The sequence below is a fragment of the Stegastes partitus genome, unplaced genomic scaffold (assembly GCF_000690725.1).
Source record: "Stegastes partitus isolate 25-593 unplaced genomic scaffold, Stegastes_partitus-1.0.2 Scaffold213, whole genome shotgun sequence".
In the NCBI taxonomy this organism is placed as follows: Eukaryota; Metazoa; Chordata; class Actinopteri; family Pomacentridae; genus Stegastes; species Stegastes partitus.
Genome location: NW_007577944.1, coordinates 202,218 through 224,796, shown reverse-complemented (window position 1 = coordinate 224,796; position 22,579 = coordinate 202,218). Strand labels below are relative to the sequence as shown.

At 43.1% G+C, this 22,579-nt stretch overlaps 3 protein-coding genes and 1 long non-coding RNA gene across 6 annotated transcripts in view; 3 read left to right on the top strand and 1 right to left on the bottom strand.

Moving 5' to 3' along the window:
* The window catches only part of LOC103356668 (uncharacterized), a 12,560-nt gene extending 11,527 nt beyond the window's left edge, over window positions 1-1,033 (bottom strand). The window contains exon 1 of the long non-coding RNA XR_520149.1: window positions 66-1,033. This is a non-coding gene — a long non-coding RNA (uncharacterized LOC103356668). The remainder of the gene's footprint in view (window positions 1-65) is intronic.
* LOC103356669 (magnesium transporter protein 1) overlaps window positions 1-2,679 on the top strand; it is a 15,380-nt gene extending 12,701 nt beyond the window's left edge. Inside the window, exons 9-10 of the mRNA XM_008280907.1 lie at window positions 1,046-1,136; window positions 1,224-2,679. Of these exons, the coding sequence (XP_008279129.1) occupies window positions 1,046-1,136; window positions 1,224-1,239 (107 nt within the window). The 3' untranslated portion in view covers window positions 1,240-2,679. The remainder of the gene's footprint in view (window positions 1-1,045; window positions 1,137-1,223) is intronic.
* Window positions 2,680-5,537: 2,858 nt separating this feature from the next.
* igbp1 (immunoglobulin (CD79A) binding protein 1) lies at window positions 5,538-9,557 on the top strand. The gene is made up of 3 exons (XM_008280903.1): window positions 5,538-6,038; window positions 6,561-6,893; window positions 9,018-9,557. Exons 1-3 carry the CDS (start codon window positions 5,568-5,570, stop codon window positions 9,288-9,290), a joined length of 1,077 nt encoding a protein of 358 aa, XP_008279125.1. The 5' UTR covers window positions 5,538-5,567; the 3' UTR covers window positions 9,291-9,557.
* Window positions 9,558-15,022: 5,465 nt separating this feature from the next.
* Window positions 15,023-22,579, top strand: part of abhd18 (abhydrolase domain containing 18) — a 38,154-nt gene continuing 30,597 nt past the window's right edge. For 2 of the 3 annotated variants that reach the window (XM_008280906.1, XM_008280905.1), the window contains exons 1-2: window positions 15,023-15,127; window positions 18,183-18,291. In XM_008280906.1, coding sequence (XP_008279128.1) covers window positions 18,200-18,291 — 92 coding nt within the window. In that variant the 5' untranslated portion in view covers window positions 15,023-15,127; window positions 18,183-18,199. The remainder of the gene's footprint in view (window positions 15,128-18,182; window positions 18,292-22,579) is intronic. The other variant, XM_008280904.1, reaches the window with a different exon arrangement.

Sequence of the window (22,579 nt, the reverse complement as noted above, 5' to 3'; positions counted from 1 at the left end):
CTCCATCCTTTTATCACTATAACAGTTCGTTACAGCACAGAAAAACAAGTCACACACTTATTTACCTTTTTGCAGATCACACACAAGCTAATTATCAGGACCACGGGTAGTCGACCTTCAGGATAATAACTTAAAATGCTCTCCACAACACGATGCGTCCTCTATGTTCTCAGTACGACAGCGTTTGAGTTTTCCTTGTCTATCACCTTGCCATGCGCCACTTGTCCCGCCCCTTTGCATAGGGAAGCGCTTGGATTGGCTATTAGTTTGTTAGCATACAATGGAAATACAGAAATACAATGATTGACATTCTGACTTGAAACAGATTAGGATGCACAACAGTTTACATGTGGTGCCTTCAAACCAACCAAACATTACTTTTTCCCATGAATATTAGAGTTTCTTAAAGGAACATAACCCTTCTGAATAAACATATGAAACATAACTTATCTCTACACATACATTTTATACATTTTTATCTCAAGAATACATACTTTAACCAGTCTTTATCCATTTTTAAACCTGTTTACATGAACTTACTGTTTATTTGTTTTTTTATACAACTATTTATACATTTTAAACTGATTTTAAGCCCTATACTGTCAGTGTCTTTTAGACAGGGCTACATTAGGTTTTATGTTTGCTGCCTTTATCTGCTGTGGCTCACGTCAGCTCTCCCTTCGTTTGTTCATTTGTCAGTCAGAAATAGTAATAATTATTTATTAGTAGTAATTAATAAGTGACTAGTGTTAATCATGGATCGGTTTGCAGTGGGAGTGCTGCTTAATTACACTCTGCTGACATTATGGTGCTGTTATATCCACTGTCTTCAGTGTGGCCAGAATTGATGAGGTTGTGGTAACCAAAAAGACAACTTGCAAAAAATATATGTTAACTTAAAATCTACGTACAGAATTATTTAATGGATAATAAGGGTTGAAATGGCTTGACTCATCCTTGTGTTGTCTTTACCTTTCTGATGACACCACGCCTGTTGATCGCCTCATGCTCATACATGTCCTGATAGCAGAACTCTCTCTCCCAGTCATGTGCATAGCAGGCATCGGTCTGGTGATGCTGTTCTTCAGCTGGCTGCTGTCCATCTTCAGAGCCAAGTACCACGGATACCCATACAGGTATTTCATTTCGGTTTGCTCCATGTTATCTGCTGTGAAGGCTCGGACAGGCCGTCGTGTTTAAACGTCTTCTTGTCTCTGTTGTAGCTTCCTGATGAGTTAAGGCTGATGAGAATCCTGCCGTTCCAAACCAAGAGTAAACTTAAGGACTAGAAGTTCTCACATGCTGTTAACAGAGTGCAGTCCACTGCAGCGGTGCCACAGAACAGTTTCCTTTTAATCCGTTGAATTAAAAGTTGTACACGATGTGCCTTTACAAGAACAGAGCTGCCATCACCACTGTGCATTCTAAACTGTCAAGTGCCAAACGTCAAGTGTCTTCTATATTAAATCTGAATGTCTGAAATCCATTGATCTTCATTAGTTTAAACCTGATGGACACAAATTCTTCTCTTTTGTTTTGAAATGTAAGGACTCCAAAAAGGTCCTGAACTGTGTTTTAGGAACATACTTCAGGCATCAGGGAGTCTGGGAGGAAGTCATTGATTACTGATTGGCAGCATATACACATTTAATGAATAAACTATAACAGTATGATACAACTGTAAGCAGCCTTCCCTCCAGATCCTCCATCAAATGTCAACACATATGAGCAAACAGAACTCACCAGATGAAATTGTGCTGCTAACACCAGTGTGCTGGCCAGACAACTAATAAACCAGTCAGCTGCAGCACAATACACCTCAGGTAGACATACCTGAGTCAGTAGAAGCTCTCAGTGCTGCCAGCAGAACAGTCTGCCCGCTGCCTGGGAGCTTGTTAACGCCTGACATGCCCCCTCCAGACACTGGGAACAAGGCAAAAAGACATGATTTACTATTTGATAATAACAGTATGTTCATAAACCATAAACCTTTTAAAACTGTGCTGAAAAAAGAAATGACATGTGATTTCAGTTGGACTGTAAAGCTGATGTTGGTGTCCTACGACGTAGGGTCTCAAGATCTGACAGTTAATCACCGCTTAAAGTTCTGGTGAATCAACACAACACATTTCAGACCTGGAGCTGTTGGTGCCCTTTTGGTCAGGGAGTCCTTTCCTGGGCAGTAATCCTCCTCAGTGGTTCTCAGTAACAGCAACACTGATAGCTGGTGTTTGTAGTTCTTGTTGGACTCTACCTCTAGGGCTCTAGAGGAGTGTCAGATGTTGACCAACCTACCAAAGTTATTTAAAACATTATTTTACAGTACAAAGCATATAAATCCAGCCATATTATAAATCCAAATTAGAAAAAGCAAAAACAGTTAAAGAATGACAGAAAGCAGTGTTTGTGTTCTATACTTGTGTTCTTTCCAGTTGTTGATTAACTCTTCGCACTTCCTGTTTTATTAAGAAGTGAGGTTGACCTAACCCCAGGGCAACATGACGTTTGGACTGTACCTACATCAGGGCGAGTGTTCAAGCCTACAGGACTGTTGCCATAGAAATGTACATACTGTGTAAAATCACATTGTCACTGTTTGTGGTTACCATATCAGGTTGTACAAATGGAAAGTGCTGGATGTGAGCTGATTGTTTCTGATAATAAAGTGCCTTAACTGCCTGTTTGGTTCTTAGTATTTTGTGGAGTGAGCCCTGATGAAGCTCAACATGGCCAGGATATCTTTTCATGATCTGGCTTCACTTAACCCAACAGCTTCCGTCAGGACAAACAGTCTCACGGAGCTGGTTATAGATGGGTTCATTTCAGCCAGGGTTTCTGAACCTGGGTAAGAAGTAATACAAATGTAGTCGCCAAAAGCAAGAGATGAAGCTGCAAAAAAGCTGCAGACTGTAGAATAAACAGGCTTATCAATATTACTAACAAATGATCAGGGCATAAACAGATCCCACTGTACTTCCAACTGTATATTCTACTGAATGAATGGAGATGTATTCTGGTGGGAAAACGGTTTTTGGCTGGCTGTGTTTTATATATATACAGTTGAAACTAAACGTTTTCTTACGCTGTGGAAAAAGACATAAAACCTTTTTTTTTCTCGTTGTCTGACATTAAATCCGACTAAACTTTTCCTGTTTCAGGTCAGTCAGGATCACCAACATTATTTCTATTTGCTAAACGCCAGAATAATGAGACAGAGAATGTTTTCTTACTTTCGTCAAAGTCAGAAGTTTACATCCATCGCCTTAATATCTGGCAGTGTTGCCTTTAAACTGTATGACTTGGATCAAATGTTCTGGGTTTCCTTCCACAAGCTTCTCACAACAGTCTGATGAGTTCTGGCCGATTCCTCCCTCAGTTATTAGGGTCTGAGCACTACAGTGCGTAGGACCCTATTCTAATCCTTGTGATCATTTTTGTACCGACTTTTGAAATGCGATTTTGAGGGCCTAAACATTCACAAAAACTCACCAAAATCACCACACACATCAGGACTGGTGAAAAGTTTGATATTTTAAGGGAGTTGGACATGTCAATGCCAAAATGGCTCCATAGCGCCACCTTGAAAATTTCAACAGAGTCCCATCGGAAGCACGTTTGACCTAGACCTGCACAATTTGGTAGGTATATGGAGGAGGTCAGGACGAACAAAAAAGTCAGTGACAGCCATACCCTAAACCCAGCAGGAAGTCCGCCATAATGGATTGTTCATTTGTCCAACCTGAGCTAACTCCTCCTAGGGGGTAAGTCACAGAGCACTAAAATTTGGGTAGCACATAGAATACACCTTGAAGGTAACATGTTATCAAAGTCATCTGCAAAGGTCAAAGGGCGTGGCCACGGCAGCTCTCTGATGTTTGATCCTTCGCCATGAAAGAGGAAGTACTGTGTAACTACCCTGTACATGCTCCAATCTGCCTCAAACTTTCCATGTTTGATCACAGTGCTGTCCTGATCACTTCCATATGCCCAAATCCATTCACAGTCATAGTGCCACCTATTGGTAACAAGCTGTTTGAGGCATTACACTTACATGTGCCATTGCTTCCAACTTTGGGATATCATTCCTAAAATTGGTCAGCTAAGTCTTCCCACATTGACAATTCTACAGTGTGAAGCGTTTGCGTTTTCAAGCAACAGTGTTGCCATGGCTACGCATAGCTGCTATGACTCAAGAACTCAAAGAACTTTTTGACAGCTTTGGAATGCTCATAAACTTACCAAAATTGACATGCAAATCACTATCGGCTCAACGATAGACAATGTGTGCCTGTTTGGCAAAATGGCTCTACAGTGCCCCTTGCAGCAATTTATCCATTAGCCCCCGCAGGACATTTAACCGATGTTTACAAAATTTGGTAGGCTTATGTAACACATCAGGATGCACAAAAAAGCCTCTTGGACCCATACCATAAACTCAACAGGAAGTCCGCCATTTTGAAATAACTGTGCAGTTTTTTTGTGTTCTTTGTCATATTCAAGAGCTAACTCCTCCTAGGGGTTAACTCCTACATGCCTCAAATTTGGCCAGCGCATACAATAGGAGTTGGTGGTTAAAGTTATCAAAACGCTTCGCAAAAGTCTGAGGGCGTGGCAATGGCGGACCTCTAAATTATGATGATTTGCCATCAAAAAGGAAGCATGTCTAACAACCCTGTACATGTTCCAATCTGCCTCAAACTTTACATACTTGATCACAGTCCTGCCCTGATGAAACCCATATGCCAACATCCATTCATGGTCATAGCGCCACCTGCTGGCAACAGAAAAGCATATGTTTTACACTCCCATGAACATTTGTAACATCTACTATGGCCAGCACGTTTCACCTACATCCATGAAATTTGCTGGACATATGCAGCACATCCAGACGAACAAAAAAGTCTCGGTGCCATTCACCTAAACCCAACAGGAAGTCTGCCATTTTAGATTTTTCGTTTCTCCACCCTGAGCACACTCCTCCTGAGGGGTAAACCACAGAGCACTGAACTTTGGGTAGCATGTAGAGTACTATTTGAAGGTACAAATTTCTCAAAAGGCTGGCTGACTGCAGCTTGCTCCTGCACTACTGAGGAGACAGAGTAAGGACTGAGGCTTGAATGGCGTCAGAGCTCCATCTAGTGGACAAACAGCGCAACGACAGCATTCTGTACAAAGGTGACACTTAACAGCATTTGCCGATTTTTTTTTAAGAAAAAGGTTAAGGTTAGGTGATTGACACTTTGCCCAGAGTGGATTTCTGCCACAACTCCGACACGTATGGAAGTGTGGGGACCCATCCATCGCCGCTTGTGACTTTAATTGTAATTGTTCACGTTCAGGTGTTTGAATGGAGGTTTAGAATGACTCGGTGTGGTGTTCCTGAGCTCATCCTGCTCCGTCCCTCAGCAGCTTCTCACGAACATTCCTCGTCACTGCTGGATGTTTCTCCTGATGCGGTCTGACGGTGTTGCTGCGGGGTCCGGCCTGTGGAGGCAGTGTGGCCCTGAACTGGCGCTGAGTCGGAAAAACATCAGCCGAAGAAGACTGAACCCGGAAGACAGAGCAAGATGGCGGAGCGCAGAAACAGCAGCGATGGAAGAGAACAGACCAACACAGACGCAGAACCGCCTAAACTATCGGACCTGCTGGACCGTGGCTGGAAGATATTCGAGGAGGTGGACAGCACGGACGAGCCGCTCGGCTCCAGCAGCGTCCAGCTGAGGGTTCGACGCGGTGTCGGGGCTTTAGAAGAAGCGTCCAGGATGGTGGCTCAGCTCGACCTGTTCAGCCGCAACGAGGAGTTGGAGGAGGTGGCCACGGCCGACCTGCGGTACCTGCTGCTGCCCGCCCTGCTCGGAGCACTGAGTATGAAGCAGACCGGCCGCGACAAGCGGCTGGAGGTGGTGCAGGCGGCCCGGGACCACTTCATGGACTTCCTGAGGAGGTGTAAGGAGTACAACGTCTCTCAATTCGACCTGCCCAGCTCCACCGACACGAGTCCGGACGAGGCGACACAGAACCGAAGTTCCGGAGGCAAGGTGAGCTGTCATGTCTACAGCAGCAGGTAGAAGCAGGTAAAGGTACCGTCCTGCGTGGAGCCAGGTATTCAGCTCACCTGTCAGAGTGAAGGATGCTACAGTGTGACCTGCTGCTAGAATCGGGTCGGTCCATTCTCCACGTTAGATCATTCATAGTTAGACCCAGTAATGAGGCTACTGCTGCCGCTCCATGCCTGGATGAGACTTGGTCCTAGAGCTGCCATCATGTCTAGCTATAGAGTGTAGTTGCTGACCGGCCTTGATGTTCACACAACTCTCTCATATGAGTCCTGCTGCTGTCTGAGGCTGCAGGTTTTAACCTCAGAGCCAACAGTCCAAACAGCTGCAAGAAACAACCTGCAGCTCACATGACATTCATCAGTCTTTAAGCTGTTAGTGTCCTTTTTCATCACAGGAAGGTTTTAACATCATGACCTTCTCATTTTGTAATTGAAGAGCAAAGTGTATGATTGTGGCACTCAGACGAACCGTCTGACCTGTGATGTGATGTTTGTGTTCCAGTCTGGCCCCTGCTCATCAGACCTGGTTACCATGGCAGCACAGAGACAAGCTAAGATTGAGCGGTATCGGCAGAAGAAGCTGCTGGAGGCCCAGCTGGCCGACATGCGCAGAGCTGTGGACAGTGGACAGGCTGACGATGAAGTCAGCAGAGATTTTTACCTTCTGAGTGTCCAGCGGTGGATCACTGTGTGTCTGGAGGAGATAGAGAGCATCGACCAGGAGGTGGAGATCCTCAAGAAGATGGATGTTATGAAGCAGTGTGCCGTGAAGCAACCCGCTCAGCCCTCCCCCCGTCCCATCAAACCCTTCATCCTCACCAAGGACGCTGTGCAGGTAAGAGTGTGTTTGGGAGACACAGCAGGAGCCAGCTGGTAGAGAGGAGGATAAATACACATGATTCTGTCATCTCGTGTTAACACCAGGATCATCAAGAGTATCTCGATCTGGTTCTGGTTCTGGTGCTGCCCCTCTCCTTTAGAGTGCTGGTGCCACCCCTCTCCGGTAGGGTACAGGTGCTGCCCCTCTCTGTTAGAATACCGGTGGTACTACTTCTACTTACATTGCTGATCAATGCAGTACTTTAACACAACTCTTCTTACTGCTTTTTCTTAGTGTTATCGAGTAAGAGTTAAATACATCATGTGCTGCCTTCGTCCTTCAATGACTTCCACCTGTTGTTCTTTTACAGACTGAATGAGCTCCCTGCTGAACTCCACACTGCTATTATTATGAACACACCCCTTTCAATTAATGATTCAATTACACAGAACCAGCAGCATGCATGTCATGACCGTTGGTTCTGTTCTGTTACTCTACTGGTAAATTATAACGTCTACCAAAAAACAGTGATTGATCTAATTAGTGATATTGAGCTGCAGCTGTGTCTGGTTTCTGTTCTATCAAATCAGAGTTGTGTCAGTTGAAGAGACATCAACGAGCCTACAAAGTGTCAGGACTCCAGCTCCATTATGTCTCATGTTCTTCACACTCCCCAGAGTGGCTTGAAGAAAATGGCCAAAAAGTCAACATGACCCCTCTAAGAATATTAAACTTAAAAACCAGTGTTATTTCTGACTCTGGATGTTACATGTGATCAACTAAATCAGTGTTTGACACTTACAGAAATAAATCCCATTGGAGATGATCGGGCGTGGGCCGTCCTTAAGCTGTCCTTTCTGGGATGGCTTATGACATTAAGACATTTGTACTCCTACAAAATGTTTTTAAAAAATCAATGCCATTCAATCACATTTTTTTCAACAAGGAAACACGGTGACCATGAGCAGCTGCTAAAACAGACTCAGTCCTGACCTGTATGTCCTCTGTGTGTCAGTAAGTGATGGCGAGCAGCACATTGACTGTGTTTAAATCATGAAGACACACTGTTTATTCTACATTATATTTAATACTAAATAAATCATATGGGTTTATATAATATTTCTGTTCCTTGTGTCAAAATTGAAAAAGAAAAAAAAAGTTTCAGGTGTCCCAGTCAGTACGTTCTGCTGCTGAGCCTCGGTAGGAACCACCCAGGAAGCCCTGTAGAGGTTCAGTATGGTTACAGGAAGTTGGCATTGGAAGTTAGGGAACTCTTCAGGTGTTAAGGCAGCTCGGTCAGTGAACATGTCCCTAGAACAGGCCCCAGACTTGACCAAAAAGGCTGCGTTTGCCACCTTTTTTTGAGAGTGTGCGAGTTGAAATCTCAAGTGGTGGCATTGGTGTGAGTGAGCGATGATCATGAAGCTGCTGTGGTGTCGCTGTGACCCTGCATTGGACACAGGGTGGAAGCTTCTGTCAGTCTGTCTCTGCAGGGTGTTAAACAGATAAAGTGATCTGTAGCTGGTTCTGTAACCTGATGATCAGAGATGCAGGCAGAGGCACCGACGGAAAAGAAATCTGTTCAATTCCATCGACTAGCGCAAAGTAGGGCCACAAAATCGAATGCACATTAATCACAGTAATGGTTGTAGCTTCACACCGTTGCGTGAACACGCTGGACTGCAGTGAAATGCGGAGTGCAGCTACATGTGGTTCTGCCCGCTTGTAGAAAAGATCGCATGGAGAAAAAATATCACTGGGTTTCATCTGGGTGAAGGCTGCCATCAGAAGGCCCTAGTTTACTCTTATCAAAGTCCTTTTGCCTCCCCACCTGTCTGAGCACAGCAGCTGCCCAGCAGCAGCTAGTGCAGCCTGCCATGTGAGGCGTTCAGGAAACAGCAGACGTTCAGCTACTGAGGGGTTTAGCCAGTGAGCAGATGGGAGGTGTGACCAAATGAGAGCGTTAGTCACACCGGTGTGAGATGTGGCAGCGTACGACTGTGGATGATGGAAACCGTCTGAGCTACAGCAGATCAACACGCTCATGATGGTTCTTACGTTTCTCACCAGAAGTCTTTTTACTCACTAACACATCCTGCTGTAAACCACATGTAACGGGTGCGTTTGCTTCATCCACAGGCTCAGGTGTTCGGGGCCGGCTACCCCAGCCTGCCCACCATGACGGTAGACGACTGGTACGAGCAGCACAGGAAACACGGTGCCCTGCCGGACCAGGGGGTACCGAGGAGGGTGGCTGGACAGCAGGACACTGATGTGCAGGACAGAGAAGAAGAAGAAAAGGAGAAAAAGGCTGAAAACGATGACGAGGAGTCTCTGCTGAAAGCCAGGAACTGGGATGACTGGAAAGACACTCACCGCAAAGGTTACGGGAACCGCCACAACATGGGCTAGTTCATCCAGCAGAGCGTCCAGACCCACTGGCTCCTGTGTTCTTGTCTGTTCTGATCAGTCCTGGACGTGGATGATGGTCACATCGCTAATCCTTCAAGTTGGTGAGTCTGAGAAGTTCACCAAACCAAGAAACAGCACAGAGCATTGGTTCATGGATGAGACACTAGAGCTGATCTGCTCACGTTACATCTGCTATTTCCATTTACAGTGTTGAATCCAACAGTCTGTAATGTTGTGAGTCTTATTAAAGTGTATGATTTGACTGAACCTGCTGTGGTGCCAGTGTTCTTGTTGTGTTTGTTCCCCTAAAGGAACAGAGCGGTACAGTCACATAGAGAAGAGAAGAAAACCTCAAAGGAACGTGTGATCATAGATCTGTTTTATTTATATAAAAACAGCTACAACCCGTGTGTAAATGGGTCATCTGGACATGTTTAAACACCAAAACATGGTCAGCAAATGAAAAGCAGATCTGCAGATACACAAACGACAGAACATTGGATTCATTTACAGGTCAATGAAGAGCATGTGTGGATGTCCTCCAGACATTTACCACTCTGAGCGGGTGTCTGTGGACCTCCAGTCTCTCACAGCACTCAGCTTTCTTCAGACAGCAGGTAGTTGTTTTCATTCCAAACAGCAGCCAGTATGTGTAGGAGCTGTTGTTTTAGGAAAACTTGTATGGTATACTAGACGAGAGCACTCATAGTTTTTAAAAGGTAACATCAGTGAGCGCAGTGTAGAGACCGTCACATGTAGAGCAACATGGAGGCCTAACAGGATTGTTTTATGTTCAAATGTGTTCCATCTAACGTCAGTGCTGTCGGGGATCTGTGTATAAGTGATATGAGTATATCCAGCTTCCTGTGTCCTGCCTCCAGCTCACTGTGGACATTCATCAACACTCTGCTCATCCTACGTCTGCTCTTCATATCGTCAGTGCTGTTCTGACTCAGAGTGGTGCAAGAAGGTGCTGCTGCTTGGCCATGTCATAAGGATGCAACAGGAGCAGACTGGTGTGACCTCGGGACAGAAACGTATCCCATCATGCCTTTTGGCAGGCCAAGGAGAACATTCCCTGTAACTAAGTCATCATGTTCCAGTTGCTGGTATTGTGAAATGTGACGAGCTTCTTTGGAGTGGCTCTGATGTGTGTTCAGTGGTTAAACATGAGATAGAAATCGTTTTGTGTAAATGTGTTTATTGTTCCAAGGCCAACTGGTCTGAATGTGGTCAGAGTTAATGTTGTTTAATGAAATCGATCATGTCTTCATCTCCTACTGTCCCACTGTGATCTGTGTGTTTCAGTATCTGTGACTGCATTAATTGAACATTTAAGCAACGTTTTATTGAAGCGACAGCTGAAGACACCTGGTGGGCGGTTGGGAGGCTTCACGGCAGCACCTCCAACTCAAGGCTCCATCCTCAGGCTCTGCAGCAGCAGCTTCTCTATGAGCCTTATGCTGCTCCTTGAAACCCTCCAGAAAAGAACAGGACTAGGTGTACGAGCACGTCGTCATTAATCCTCACGTGTCCTGAGAGTTCTGTTATAAGATCACATCTCTGGTAAATGTTCTAATGTTATTAACTTTATTATGTCTATTTTAGTTGCTTTTTACTGTTAGATACACAACTGGACAAAATAGTTGGTACCCCTCGGTTAATGAAAGAAAAACCCACAATGCTCACAGACATAACTTGAATCTGACAAAAGTAATAATAAATTAAAATTCTATGAAAATTAAGCAATGAAAATCAGACATTGGTTTTGAACCATGGTTGAACAGAATTATTTTAAAAAATAAACTCATGAAACAGGCCTGGACAAAAATGATGGTATCCTTAACTTAGTATTTTGGTGCACAACCTTTTGAGGCAATCACTGAAATCAAACGATTTCTGTAACTGTCAATGAGACTTGTGCACCTCTCAGCGGGTATTCTGGCCCACTCCTCATGAGCAGACGGCTCCAGTTGTCTCAGGTTTGAAGGGTGCTTCCTCCAGACGGCATGTTTCAGCTCCTTCCACAGATGTTCAATCGGATCTAGATCAGGGATCATAGAAGGCCACTTCAGAATAGTCCAATGTTTTCCTCTGAGCCATTCTTGGGTGTATTGAGCTGTGTGTTTTGGGTCATTATCCTGTTGCAGACCCATGACCTGCGACTGAGACCAAGCTTTATGACACTGGGCAGTACATTTCCCTCTAGAATACCTTGATAATCTTGAGATTTCATTGGACCCTGCACAGATTCAAGACACCCTGTGCCAGATGCAGCAAAGCAGCCCCAGAACATAACAGAGCCTCCTCCATGTTTCACAGTAGGGACAGTGTTCTTTTCTTGATTATGCTTCATTGTTGTGTCTGTGAACATAGAGCTGACGTGCCTTGCCAAAAAGTTCCAGTTTTGTCTCGTCTGTCCATGGGACATTCTCCCAGAAGCTTTGTGGCTTGTCAACATGCAGTTTGGCAAATTCCAGTCTGGCTTTTTTATGATTTGTTCTTAACAATGGTGTCCTCCTTGGTCATCTCCCATGAAGTCCACTTTGGCTCAAACAACGGTGCATGGTGCGATCTGACACTGATGTGCCTTCACCTTGGAGTTCACCTTTAATGTCTTTACAGGTTGTTCTGGGCTCTTTTGTTACCATTCGTATTATCCATCTCTTCCATTTGTCATTAGTTTTCCCCCTGCGGCCACGTCCAGGGAGGTTGGCTACAGTCCCATGGATCTTACATTTCTGGATAATATGTGCAGCTGCAGTCACAGGAACATCAAGCTGCTTGGAGATGGTCTTATAGTCTTTACCTTTAACATGCTTGTCTATAATTTTCTTTCTAATCTCCTGAGACAACTCTCTCCATGGCTTCCTCTGGTCCATGTTTAGTGTGGTACACACCATGTCACCAAACAGCACAGTTACTACTTGTAACCCTATAGATAGGCCGAGTGACTGATTACAAGTTTGTAGACACCTGTGATGCTAATTAGAGGACACACCTTGATTGAACATGTCACTGTGGTCACATTATTTTCAGTCTTTTCCAGGGGTACCATCATTTTTGTCCAGGCCTGTTTCATGAGTTTATTTTTTAAAACAATTCTGTTAAACCACAGTTCAAAAGCAATGTCTGAATTTCGTTGATTAATTTTCATAGAATTGTTATTTATTATTGCTTTTGTCAGATTCAAGTTATTTCTGTGACCATTGTGCGTTTTTCTTTCATGAACAGAGGGGTACCAACTATTTTGTCCACGTGTATTCTGAGTATGACTTGTCTGTCTTGCTGTTATCATGTCAGCGTGTCGGCGGCTGTGTGCTGAAGTCTACATCATGAACTAGTGACCACGTCCAGGATGAGACCAGGACACACAAATAGCAGGTTTGTCTGAGGAATACAGGCTCATCTGTCTGAGTTTTTCATATTGAACGTGTAACCCTCTGGTCTCTATGAAGACTGGAATCTACAAGCAAAAGCTGCATTTCTTTGTATTGAGTTAAATGAAATCAGAATCCACAAGTTCTGATTATTAGACAGATGAATAAAGTTAGAATTTATAAATTGTATTAATATTCACTCAGAAATATTATTAATGACATTTTTCTGACTAATTATTATCATTGTTATCATGAGGCTGCAAGGTGTTGGTAGCACTGTTGCCTCGTAGCAAGAAGGTCACCAGTTCGCATCCCAGTGGGGGCACTGGGATCTGTCTGCGTGGAGTTTGTATGTTCTCCCCATGCAGCGTGGGTTCTCTCCAGGTTCTCCAGCTTCCTCCCACAAGTCCAAAAACATGTTGAGGTTAATTAGTGATTCTAAATTGTCCATAGGTGTGAATGTGAGTGTGCTTGGTTGTCTGTCTCCTGTGATAGACTGGTGACCTGTCCAGGGTGTCCCCAGCCGTCATCCTGAGTCAGCTGGGATAGGCTCCAGCCCCCCATGACCCTAGTGAGGATAGATAGATAGATAGATAGATAAATAGATAGAGAACTTTATTGATCCCTTTGGTAGAACCTCAGGGAAATTGGATGGATGGATTATTATCATGAGTGCTGCCCTGAATGAATGAAATGAAATGAATGAAAAATACTTTATTTATCCCAGAAGGGAAATTCAAATTCAAATTCAATCAAAATTCAACAAGAGCAGGTTTGATCTTAAAGTGTCGTTCTGCTCTAAACCTCACTGTGACGTGATTTCATGTCTTTCTGGGCCAGTTTCAGATCTAAATGCACTTCTTAAATATGACATTTAAATGGATGACGTTGAAGGTTTCAGAGCCATGATGTGCAGCTCTCATGTTTAAAACAACCAGCTGGTGAAATACAGGCAGGATTTATTTTTTCTTTATAGCTTCACAGAACAACAACCGCTTTGTTTGACTGAACTGAGCCTCACAGTCTGAAGCAGGAACCCTGAGTTCAAAGAGAAAGTTGATAACCATTGTCTGAATGGGGCTTCATCAGCTAGCTAACACATGAAGCCTGGATGTGTTGAGCTTCCTAATAACGGACAAATGTGGGTGTTTCAACGACCACATGTGTGCTGCTACTGTTGTGTGTCCAATTACTCTATGTGCCTGGAATTGGCCACAGGAGACAAATAAAGTTTATTTCAACTACAATCAATCAATCAATCAATCAATCAATCAATCAAAACATGTCACTCTATTTGTGTAGTATTCTTTAGTGTATCATCCCTTGTCTATACTTCACAACGTGTTCAATATTCGTTCCATCGTCAGACATCTGGACATCTTCACTCATGAGTCGTCTCACATCATCAGACTTTTGACCATCTATGACTTTTCTCAGAACTTTATGGCTTAAAATATGGATGGCGACCTTCTTGCTGCGAGGCAACAACTGTGCCACCTTGCAGCCCCTGAGTAGAACAGAGTTCTCCATATATAACAAAGTCAATAATCTTTTTTATGTTGTATGTTTTTCATTTCAGAACCAGCTTTGCAGCTGGAGAAACAGAGTGAACAGTTACCTCATATACTGACTGAATAACTAAATTTCATGGAAGAGTTGCTTGAGGTATCTAGAGTGTTTTGTATCTCACCTGAATAGTCAAAGCTAACGTTAATCTAGCGCCTTATAGACTGAATAGTTGTGGTTCCTTAAGAAGCAGCTGATGAGAGACTGTGTGTGATGGAGTTTAAGTTTGTCCCAAAACTCTGCCAATGTGAAACACAAAGTCACATAAATGAATAAATTCATAAATGACTGTTCAAAAGCGGTAAATTTTTGGAAGATATTCACAAATGGCTTTCATTTATTTGTAAATTAATTAACTGTATTCATATAGTTTTTTGTTGTTGTTGTTTTTGCTTTGGTGGAATGCATTTAATATTTACAGATTGGATTTAAGTTCACACAAACAATATTGAGACAAATCTTTGCACATATGAGAGAAGTGGAGGTGGAGGTGCTTTATCTCCCACCCTGTCCAATGCAGATGTGTACCTCAGAATAAGCATGTCAAAACAAATACCTTTAACAATGTTCATTTAACAAGGTCTGTTGCAATAAAAGGACAACAAAATCCTGCTAGTCACCACAACCACTGTGTTAAAACACTAAGCTTCTGAAAAGCAGAGTTTATTTTACTACTTTATTTGCCGCTGATAATGTAAACCAGGACCGCTGACATGTTGCTGTGAGCAGGTTGAGCAGCTTTATTTTGAAAGTTGAAACCGGAGGTGTGTACGGTTGGAGAGGAATCCTTCCGGGAGCTTGACGAGGTGTCGTTCCTGTCATTGGCGCTCCCGGACGGTGCTGTTAACTGGACCCGCAACAAGGACACCCAACGTTCGTGTTCAGTCTGAGGTAGTGCCGCTGCCGTCTCTGTCTGTCTGTCTGTCTGTGCGTCGCCTGGAACTGTCCGTAATGACCGAGCTAGCTCCGTTAGCTAACTGAAGGCTAGCATTAGCTGAACTTTGAACAGCTGTCTCAGAGCTAGCGGCTGCTCAGTGGCTTCATGCTCTTACTCTGAAAAGGTTTCATCGTCCAACGGTATTTTCCGTCAGAAATGATACTTTAATGTTTGCTGTTGCATTTATTAACATTGCCACCAGCTCTGTATGTCAGACATATGCAGCGTTACACACGGTCTGGTTTGCGTCTGTATTGTGGCGCTAACGGAAGACGAGAACTTCAGGGTCACGGAACCGGATGTGATGTCAGCCACTATCCAGCCATTGGCCCTTCACATAGTGTCCCGCCTCTATTCATGTCATTACGGTGTGAAAGCATGAATGAAGCATGGCTTCATTTTCTCAGTGCAGAAACCAACGGGTGACGTCACGGTAGCTACGTCCATCTTTTATACAGTCTATGGTTTAAATTTTAAGGTCTATACCTTGCCATATTAAGCACATGTGTTGTAAACTGCGCTATACAAATACATTCACATTGAATTGAATGAAGCCTGACATTCACACAGTGTGCAGTTCCTTCTGCTTTGACTGCTGCAGCAATGTTGTTTTCAGTCTGTATTATGTATTCAAAATCATTGTATTTTTCTATTATGCTTTGCTCAGTAGAGCTGCATATATTTGCAACTGGTCATCTGTTACCAGCTCGGTTTCTTCCACACCACACCATAAGCCTTTCTAATCCCACAGTGGGGACATTTGCATTGTTACTGCAGCAAAGGCGTGCAAACATTTAAGAAATATCAGTTAAAAAATGTTAAATAAAGAAAAAAATACTTGTTCAGAATGTCCACATTTCTCTGGATGTGGCAATAACAATATTTGCATGTTGACTGGTGTTGGCAGAATGAGTCAGGCCCTGCACTAGTCCACCACTGGTCCACTGGGTTGCTGTTTGCTCAGAGGAACCTTTAGATTGTTGGGTTCTTTGGTCAAAATGTCGAAGGTCTTCACCTACTGTGTGGTGACATATGTTGTGAACTGAAGGTTTCCCCATTATTGACCTGAAGGCAGTTCCACTGGCACTAGTCCACAAAGCTCTGGCTCAGTTGTCGTACTCCTATCATCCCCATCTGGGACGACAACTTCCACAGATGACAGCTGGTTGAGCTTTACAGGAAGGGAAGAGCAAACAGCCATTCCAGATTGACAGTCCCGTAACTTCACATGCTGTGGAAGGTTGGCCAGTTATTCTATGACCCATGCTGTGAGGGTGCTCATATTCAGGTCCAGGAATTCTGGGTTGACTTACTAAGTTGATAACTGGCTTTGTAGGACCGCTTATCCACTCTGCCATTATTAGCTTAAGTGAAGCAAGATAACGAAAGGATACCGTGGGTATGTTGAACTTGCTTTGGAGTAAGGCCCCTGGTTGACAATAGAAGGACTTTGTCCACCGTCAAGGTGTGCTTGGTGGCCATTTGTGCCTGCCATATTGCTTTTGAGGAGAAAACAATGGGAGAGCACGATACATAGCAGAAGTTTGTCTAAATAATGTTACAGGGGCACTGCGCCCTCATACTCCCGGCTTGTGCCCTCTTACCAAAATGCCAATTGAACCCTTGTAACACTTGGGCCGTACAACATGCAATCTTCATGAAAAAGATCTTCTTGGCCGTGAAAATATCCCAGCACCATCACAAGACAATGTATCTGATCATCAAAAACGTTACAATGACTCCAGCATATTCCGATTGCGGTTGATACACGGTTAGACGGTGCAAAAAACCATCGAAATTGGTGTTTTCCATGCCGAGGCGCTATATTATTTTGGCGTTAGCTGCTTTCACGAGATTTCATGTAGGTTACATGCAAGGTCAGCTGACCTACACAGCAAGATTTCTCGAGACTGAATGACCATGTATGTTAGGGTCTTACTCCCTCACACTGTGTTAGACTGGCAGTGGTTAGTGTACGTATATGATAGGGTCTTGCTCCCTGACACTGTTATACTGGTTGAAGTACATGTGTGTGTATCATGGTGCTGTGCGAGCATGTAAGAACTTTCCAAGTACTAGTAAATAGAAGTTTTGCCTATACTAGTATTTGTCATGTTTTCATTTACAGAGTACAGTTGTATTACAGTTCTAACAAAACAACAATTGCTCAACAGTTGATAATGTCTTGATTTCTGAAGTTTCATGAGCTAAAATTTCTCTCTCATATAGCCTCAGAATGTCCCATTTAAGTTTCAATTTTTCAAAGGCTTTGCACCATCCCCCCCTCAGTTACTTCACTCCCTCGACACAGTGTGCTCCCTCATACTATTTTTTTCTAGAAAAACCCCTGTATAGGTATTTGTTGAAACAGATGCTGCCCTGTCAGTTACGTTGGATCAGTGATCCTCGTGTTGGTTGTTTTGACAGATTTAAATGAAGTGCCAGAAAACAAAGTAAAGAGGGACTTTATGTTCAATGTGGGCATCACATGTTGACGGTGGAGGTCACGTTACACTGGTGACCACAGAAGTCGCAGCTTCTGACTGTAGGAAGACTGATCTTAAGCGTGTAGTGTGAGTTCCACCCAGTATTCAAAGCTAACACTGCTAGAATTCTATAGCTGATAGACAAAACAATGGGCACACTGCCAGAACCGTGAGTATTGAGCCCTGTGTAGGCATTAATAGATGTCTCTCATGGCTTTGGTCACAGTGTGTACAGAACTAATGTGGTCTTATCCTGAGCCAAACAGCAGACAGAACTGACTGAAACCCACACACCTATAAAAAAGTTGTTGATTTCTTTTTAGCTTGAGTGGATCCATCAACTGTAATACAAACATATCTCTGTAGTCAGTGTTCTTTGCCACCAATTGGCTTTAGCATTGGACAGGTAATGTACAGTGGACAAGGACCTACAGGAGTCTGACGTTTAACTTCTATGTTAGCTTATATATACCAGAGAAGTGTTTCTCCACCTTCTGAATGAAGAATGTGTCTCTCTGTGTAGATGCTGGGGGCTGGTCCATGGGTGTGAGCCGACTGGATGTCTTTTACAGAAGGCTGCTCCTCACCAAACTCTTCATTGGGGGATGGGGAAAGCCTGAAGACCTCAAGAGGTATGGAAAGAAGGAGAGCAGAACGCAGAAGTACACGAGTACATATTCTCTCACTGTTGAATCTACCCTGTACTGTGTCACTGGTCATAATGAGTAAGGTGTTACCACAGCAGGGCAGCGTCAGGCTGCTACCTCCAGATGCTGCTCTGCTGCTATCTTCACATCTCTAAACACACTTTTTGGATTTATGGGGCACAAAACAACAACAATTGATTTTTGCAATCACTTATCATACATCATATTTTTTTGCTAAACCTGTTATTTCTAAGGTAAGATAAAACATTCTTAATCCAGAAGCAAATTCTTTTGCCAGATATTGTTCAGAGAAAACAAAGACAGAACAGATGGAGTGCTGACTGAGAAAGCAATGAGATAAAAGTAGGATAAATTACTGAAAATAACTGAAGTAAACTAAAATAAGACTAGAATAAAAAAGTAATGCTGGCATGGTTCCTAGGTAATACCACACATGATGAATAAAAACATGCACATATAATCAAAATATTGCACATGAAAACAATGTGTTACACACAACAGGATGCTGGGTCCCACCACCAGGACGGGAGTCCAACAGGAAAAATGTTCTACATTTTGCTTTCCTTGGGCTCTAGATTTTCTGTTTCCAGATTCAGAGGAGTCGGCCTAGCCGTATGTCAGAAGTGTGACTAAATCATAAAGACTGTGCAGAAAAAAATGCAAACATCACCATTTAATGTAAAGTGCCTATCTGTTGCAATATTGTCTACGGACAGCAAATCAAAATGTTGGCCTAAAAACATATACAGTCATAGAAAAATGATCAGACCACCTTATTTTCTTCAAATTCTTGTTCATGTTAATGCTTGGTACCACTAAAGATATATTACCTGAGGAACACAATGAACATGACTAAACATGCAGCTGATTCCATCATTACTTTATGTCCTATGTGACATGCTTCAGCTTCATTGTATTCCCTGTAGGGTATATAAGAGGCCATTTCATGTCATCAGCAGCACTGCACATGCAAAGGCCTGGAGTGGTTTCCTGCTTACATTCAAGCCGTAGCACAACTCAGAAGTTGTCAGCTCTCACATAATGCCTAAAACACAAGGATTATGTGAAGCCACAAAGGCAGCCATCTTGGCTCTGCTAGAAACTGGCATGAGTGAGAAACAGGTAGTGAAAAAACTGAAGATCTCCAAGACAGCCGTTCATTACACCAAGAAACAACAAGCCCGTTACCTTGGATCCTTCAAGTAATTGATTGCAACAGCCATGAGCCAGTACTGGTGTCAGCATCACCATGCATTTGATTCCACTGTCAGTTTGTCTGTTGGTGTAAATCATCAATCTTCTTTGAGCAAACTGTCTTTTCCTGCTTTCCTTACAGCAACATGACTTTTCAAAGTGATGCCACTACTGTCTTTGTATGGTCTAAGATGAGGCAAGTGAAGCAGTTCTAGACCAATGGAGAGTAGGAGGGCAGCATAGTAGCAAGAAATGACATTAAAACCCATTCAGAGGAGGCACAGTCAGCTGAACTTAGGAGTTTCTTTTAAAACATACCTTTCAAGGAAGAAACGCTCTCCTAATCAGAAGCTCTCCTTTTACATGTTCTTGGATATTCTGAAGCAGTCAAGGTGTAGCTGGTCATGTTAATTATATGCATGAGCCAGCATTTCACTACATGTGTCACTTCACAGTGAGGTAAAGACCGGACGAGTTTTAAACAAAGAACCCAACAATTTGATGTTAAGTCCGGTTCTTTCAAGAGCTGGCTCAGCTCCCAGCTGGCTTCTTAGATTTGTTGTTGCTTAAATTAATTCATTACCAAAAATAATAAAGAGCAGAATTACTAATGTACAAAACATACATCATTAAATATTTATATAGCCAATTCCTCAGTTATATTCTGTTTACTGGGTTCATAGCCGGAGGCCTGAGTGTCTCAGAGTGCTGGGCTGTAGGCCTGTGGTGGTGGTGCACTGGATGTAGACTAACTGGTACCAGCATTAGTACAAGGTTTACTTTCTTTTTGTTTTTCTTCCAACTGCACTAAAATAGTTGTAGTGTGCCTGCAGGTCATTTGTAGAGCCTGCTCAGTATGACACTTTAACCTGACAAATGCTTCACTCTGCCTTTGTGTTATCAATTTAATTGAAATATTCACCCACTGGGTCGGACACTCAGACACAGGTAAAGGTTTACCAAGGATTTATTTACAGGAAACACCAAATTAAAACAAGGAACTGACCAGCTAGGAAACAGAGGAATATTCTGAGTAGATACCGCAGAACTACCAACAAAGTCGTAATGGCAGAAAAAACTAGACAGGGACTAGACAGCAACTATTACAACAGTGACAGACATGGGGACTGAACAAGACTGGGTACAGCCAGGCTCAGAAAGCTCAGGGATGGGAAGCATTTACAAACGCACACAGCTTAACAGAGCTAATGCCAACGCAACAAAACAGAAGCCTGAGCTTTACTGATACTAAACACAAGCACAACAACAGCACACTACAGCACAGGACCAGCTACTGGACTGGACCCAGAGACAGCACAGTAACTTAGTTGATGACTGGTGAGAGGGAACAGATGGTCGGGGCTGGAACGTGGAGGAGTCTAGGCTGGAATCGGTAGAGACCAGGGGCCTCATGTACAAAGCGTGCGTACGCACAAAAACTTGGCGTACGCACTTTTCAGCTCATCATCAAGCTCTGCAGAAGCCTGATAACGATCCTGATCATTTGAATCAGGTGTGTTGGAAGAAGGAAACATCTAAAACTTGCAGGATTGCGGCCCTCGAGGACCGGAGTTCAAGGCCCCTGACCTAGATGTTATGGGAACACATTTTGGGCCTGTAACCTTTCCACTCAGCTTTAATGAAACTTAGAGAAACTTAGAGAAACTTGCTTTAACATTCTTCATGCAGATGCAGTATTTTTCCATTACACTCCCCCCTTTTGATCATTCTTTGATCACCTTAAAAGAATAACTATGACAGACAGACATATCAAAACATCCATTTCTACACCCTTTTCACAGTTTAAGTAGAAACTTCATAAACGATATTGGAAAACTTGCTGTTTTTGCGGAGGATAGACCCCAGTTGGATATTTAAAGCAAAGATGGAGGGAGCTACATGTATGTACAACATTAATCATGTGTGAGGTGTGTGTGTTGGCGAAAAGGGAAATCAAAAGGGGTACCTACAAGGGTGAACACTCTGTTACAATGCTCTGACGGACAGTGAAACACAAAACCAGTGCAGCAGGGACAGTGTCCTTGATGAAACGTGGACACACAGAGGAGACCTACAAACACTCGCACNGTGGAAGTTGTTTTAACAGAGGTGCAGAGAATGTGTTTACTGGTCCTGTGAAGAACATGCACAATGATTAGGGTGCTGAGAGAATTTAAAATGAGAAATAGAGATGGCCTGTGTTTTGGAAACATAAAAAGGAGAAATATAGAGATGGCCCAAAAGTGTTAAGGAAATAGAGCTATAGCCAAAGAGAAAATAAGAGAAGGCCTGTGTATGAGAAAGGATTCAAATTAGAAGAAGTTGGGATGACTCGCTCTCCCAAAACATAGAATTAGTCGAGTTCTTGTGAGGATCTGACTCGCTCTCCTTACAACAGGGAATAACTAGTATCTTCTGAGTAGAATTTTGATTGAATTATTTGATTGTTGTGGTAGAGGTGTAACAAATAGGTTTACTGATCTCATAAAGTACTTGCAAGAAGAAGAAAAAAAAGAGAGAGAGAGAGAAAAGACAGAGAGAGAAAAAAAAATAATAATAAAAATAAAGTAAAATTGAAAGTTAAAATTCAAAATAAACAAGCAACATGAAACAAAAAGTGGAAGAAATCAGAGAAAAGTCTTAAGAAGTTGAAAGCCACATTCCACCCTTCTCTCACAGAAGTGTGGAAACTGCTTCTATTGTGGGTGAACCAAATCACCTGGGTAAGACACATGCCTCATCACAATCAAAGCTAACCCTGCCTACGGCACCTCCATTAAGAAGCCAAGGGGAAGGCCAACAACCCCCACAGCCCAACTTACAGAGAAGTGAGGACAATGACCAAACTGAAATAGGTGTGATTCAAGCTCCACTAATCAAATTAGCAAAACAAATGAAGAAAACTACACTTAACAATAGAGGGAAATAGTAAACCAACTGCAAATGTAGGAAGAGACTTGTTGTGTAAGTTAAACTGCACTATTAATTGTAACCCAGAAGGGTACTTAATGCTCTGATAAAGTGAAATCACAGACAGAGAGAAGAGGGAATTGCATGA

Coding starts and splice junctions, on each gene's coding strand:
- igbp1 (XM_008280903.1), top strand. CDS start 5,568: ATGGCGGAGCGCAGAAACAGCAGCGATGGAAGAGAACAGACCAACACA. Junction 6,039..6,560: donor ACCGAAGTTCCGGAGGCAAG/GTGAGCTGTCAT, acceptor TTTGTGTTCCAG/TCTGGCCCCTGCTCATCAGA. Junction 6,894..9,017: donor TCACCAAGGACGCTGTGCAG/GTAAGAGTGTGT, acceptor CTTCATCCACAG/GCTCAGGTGTTCGGGGCCGG.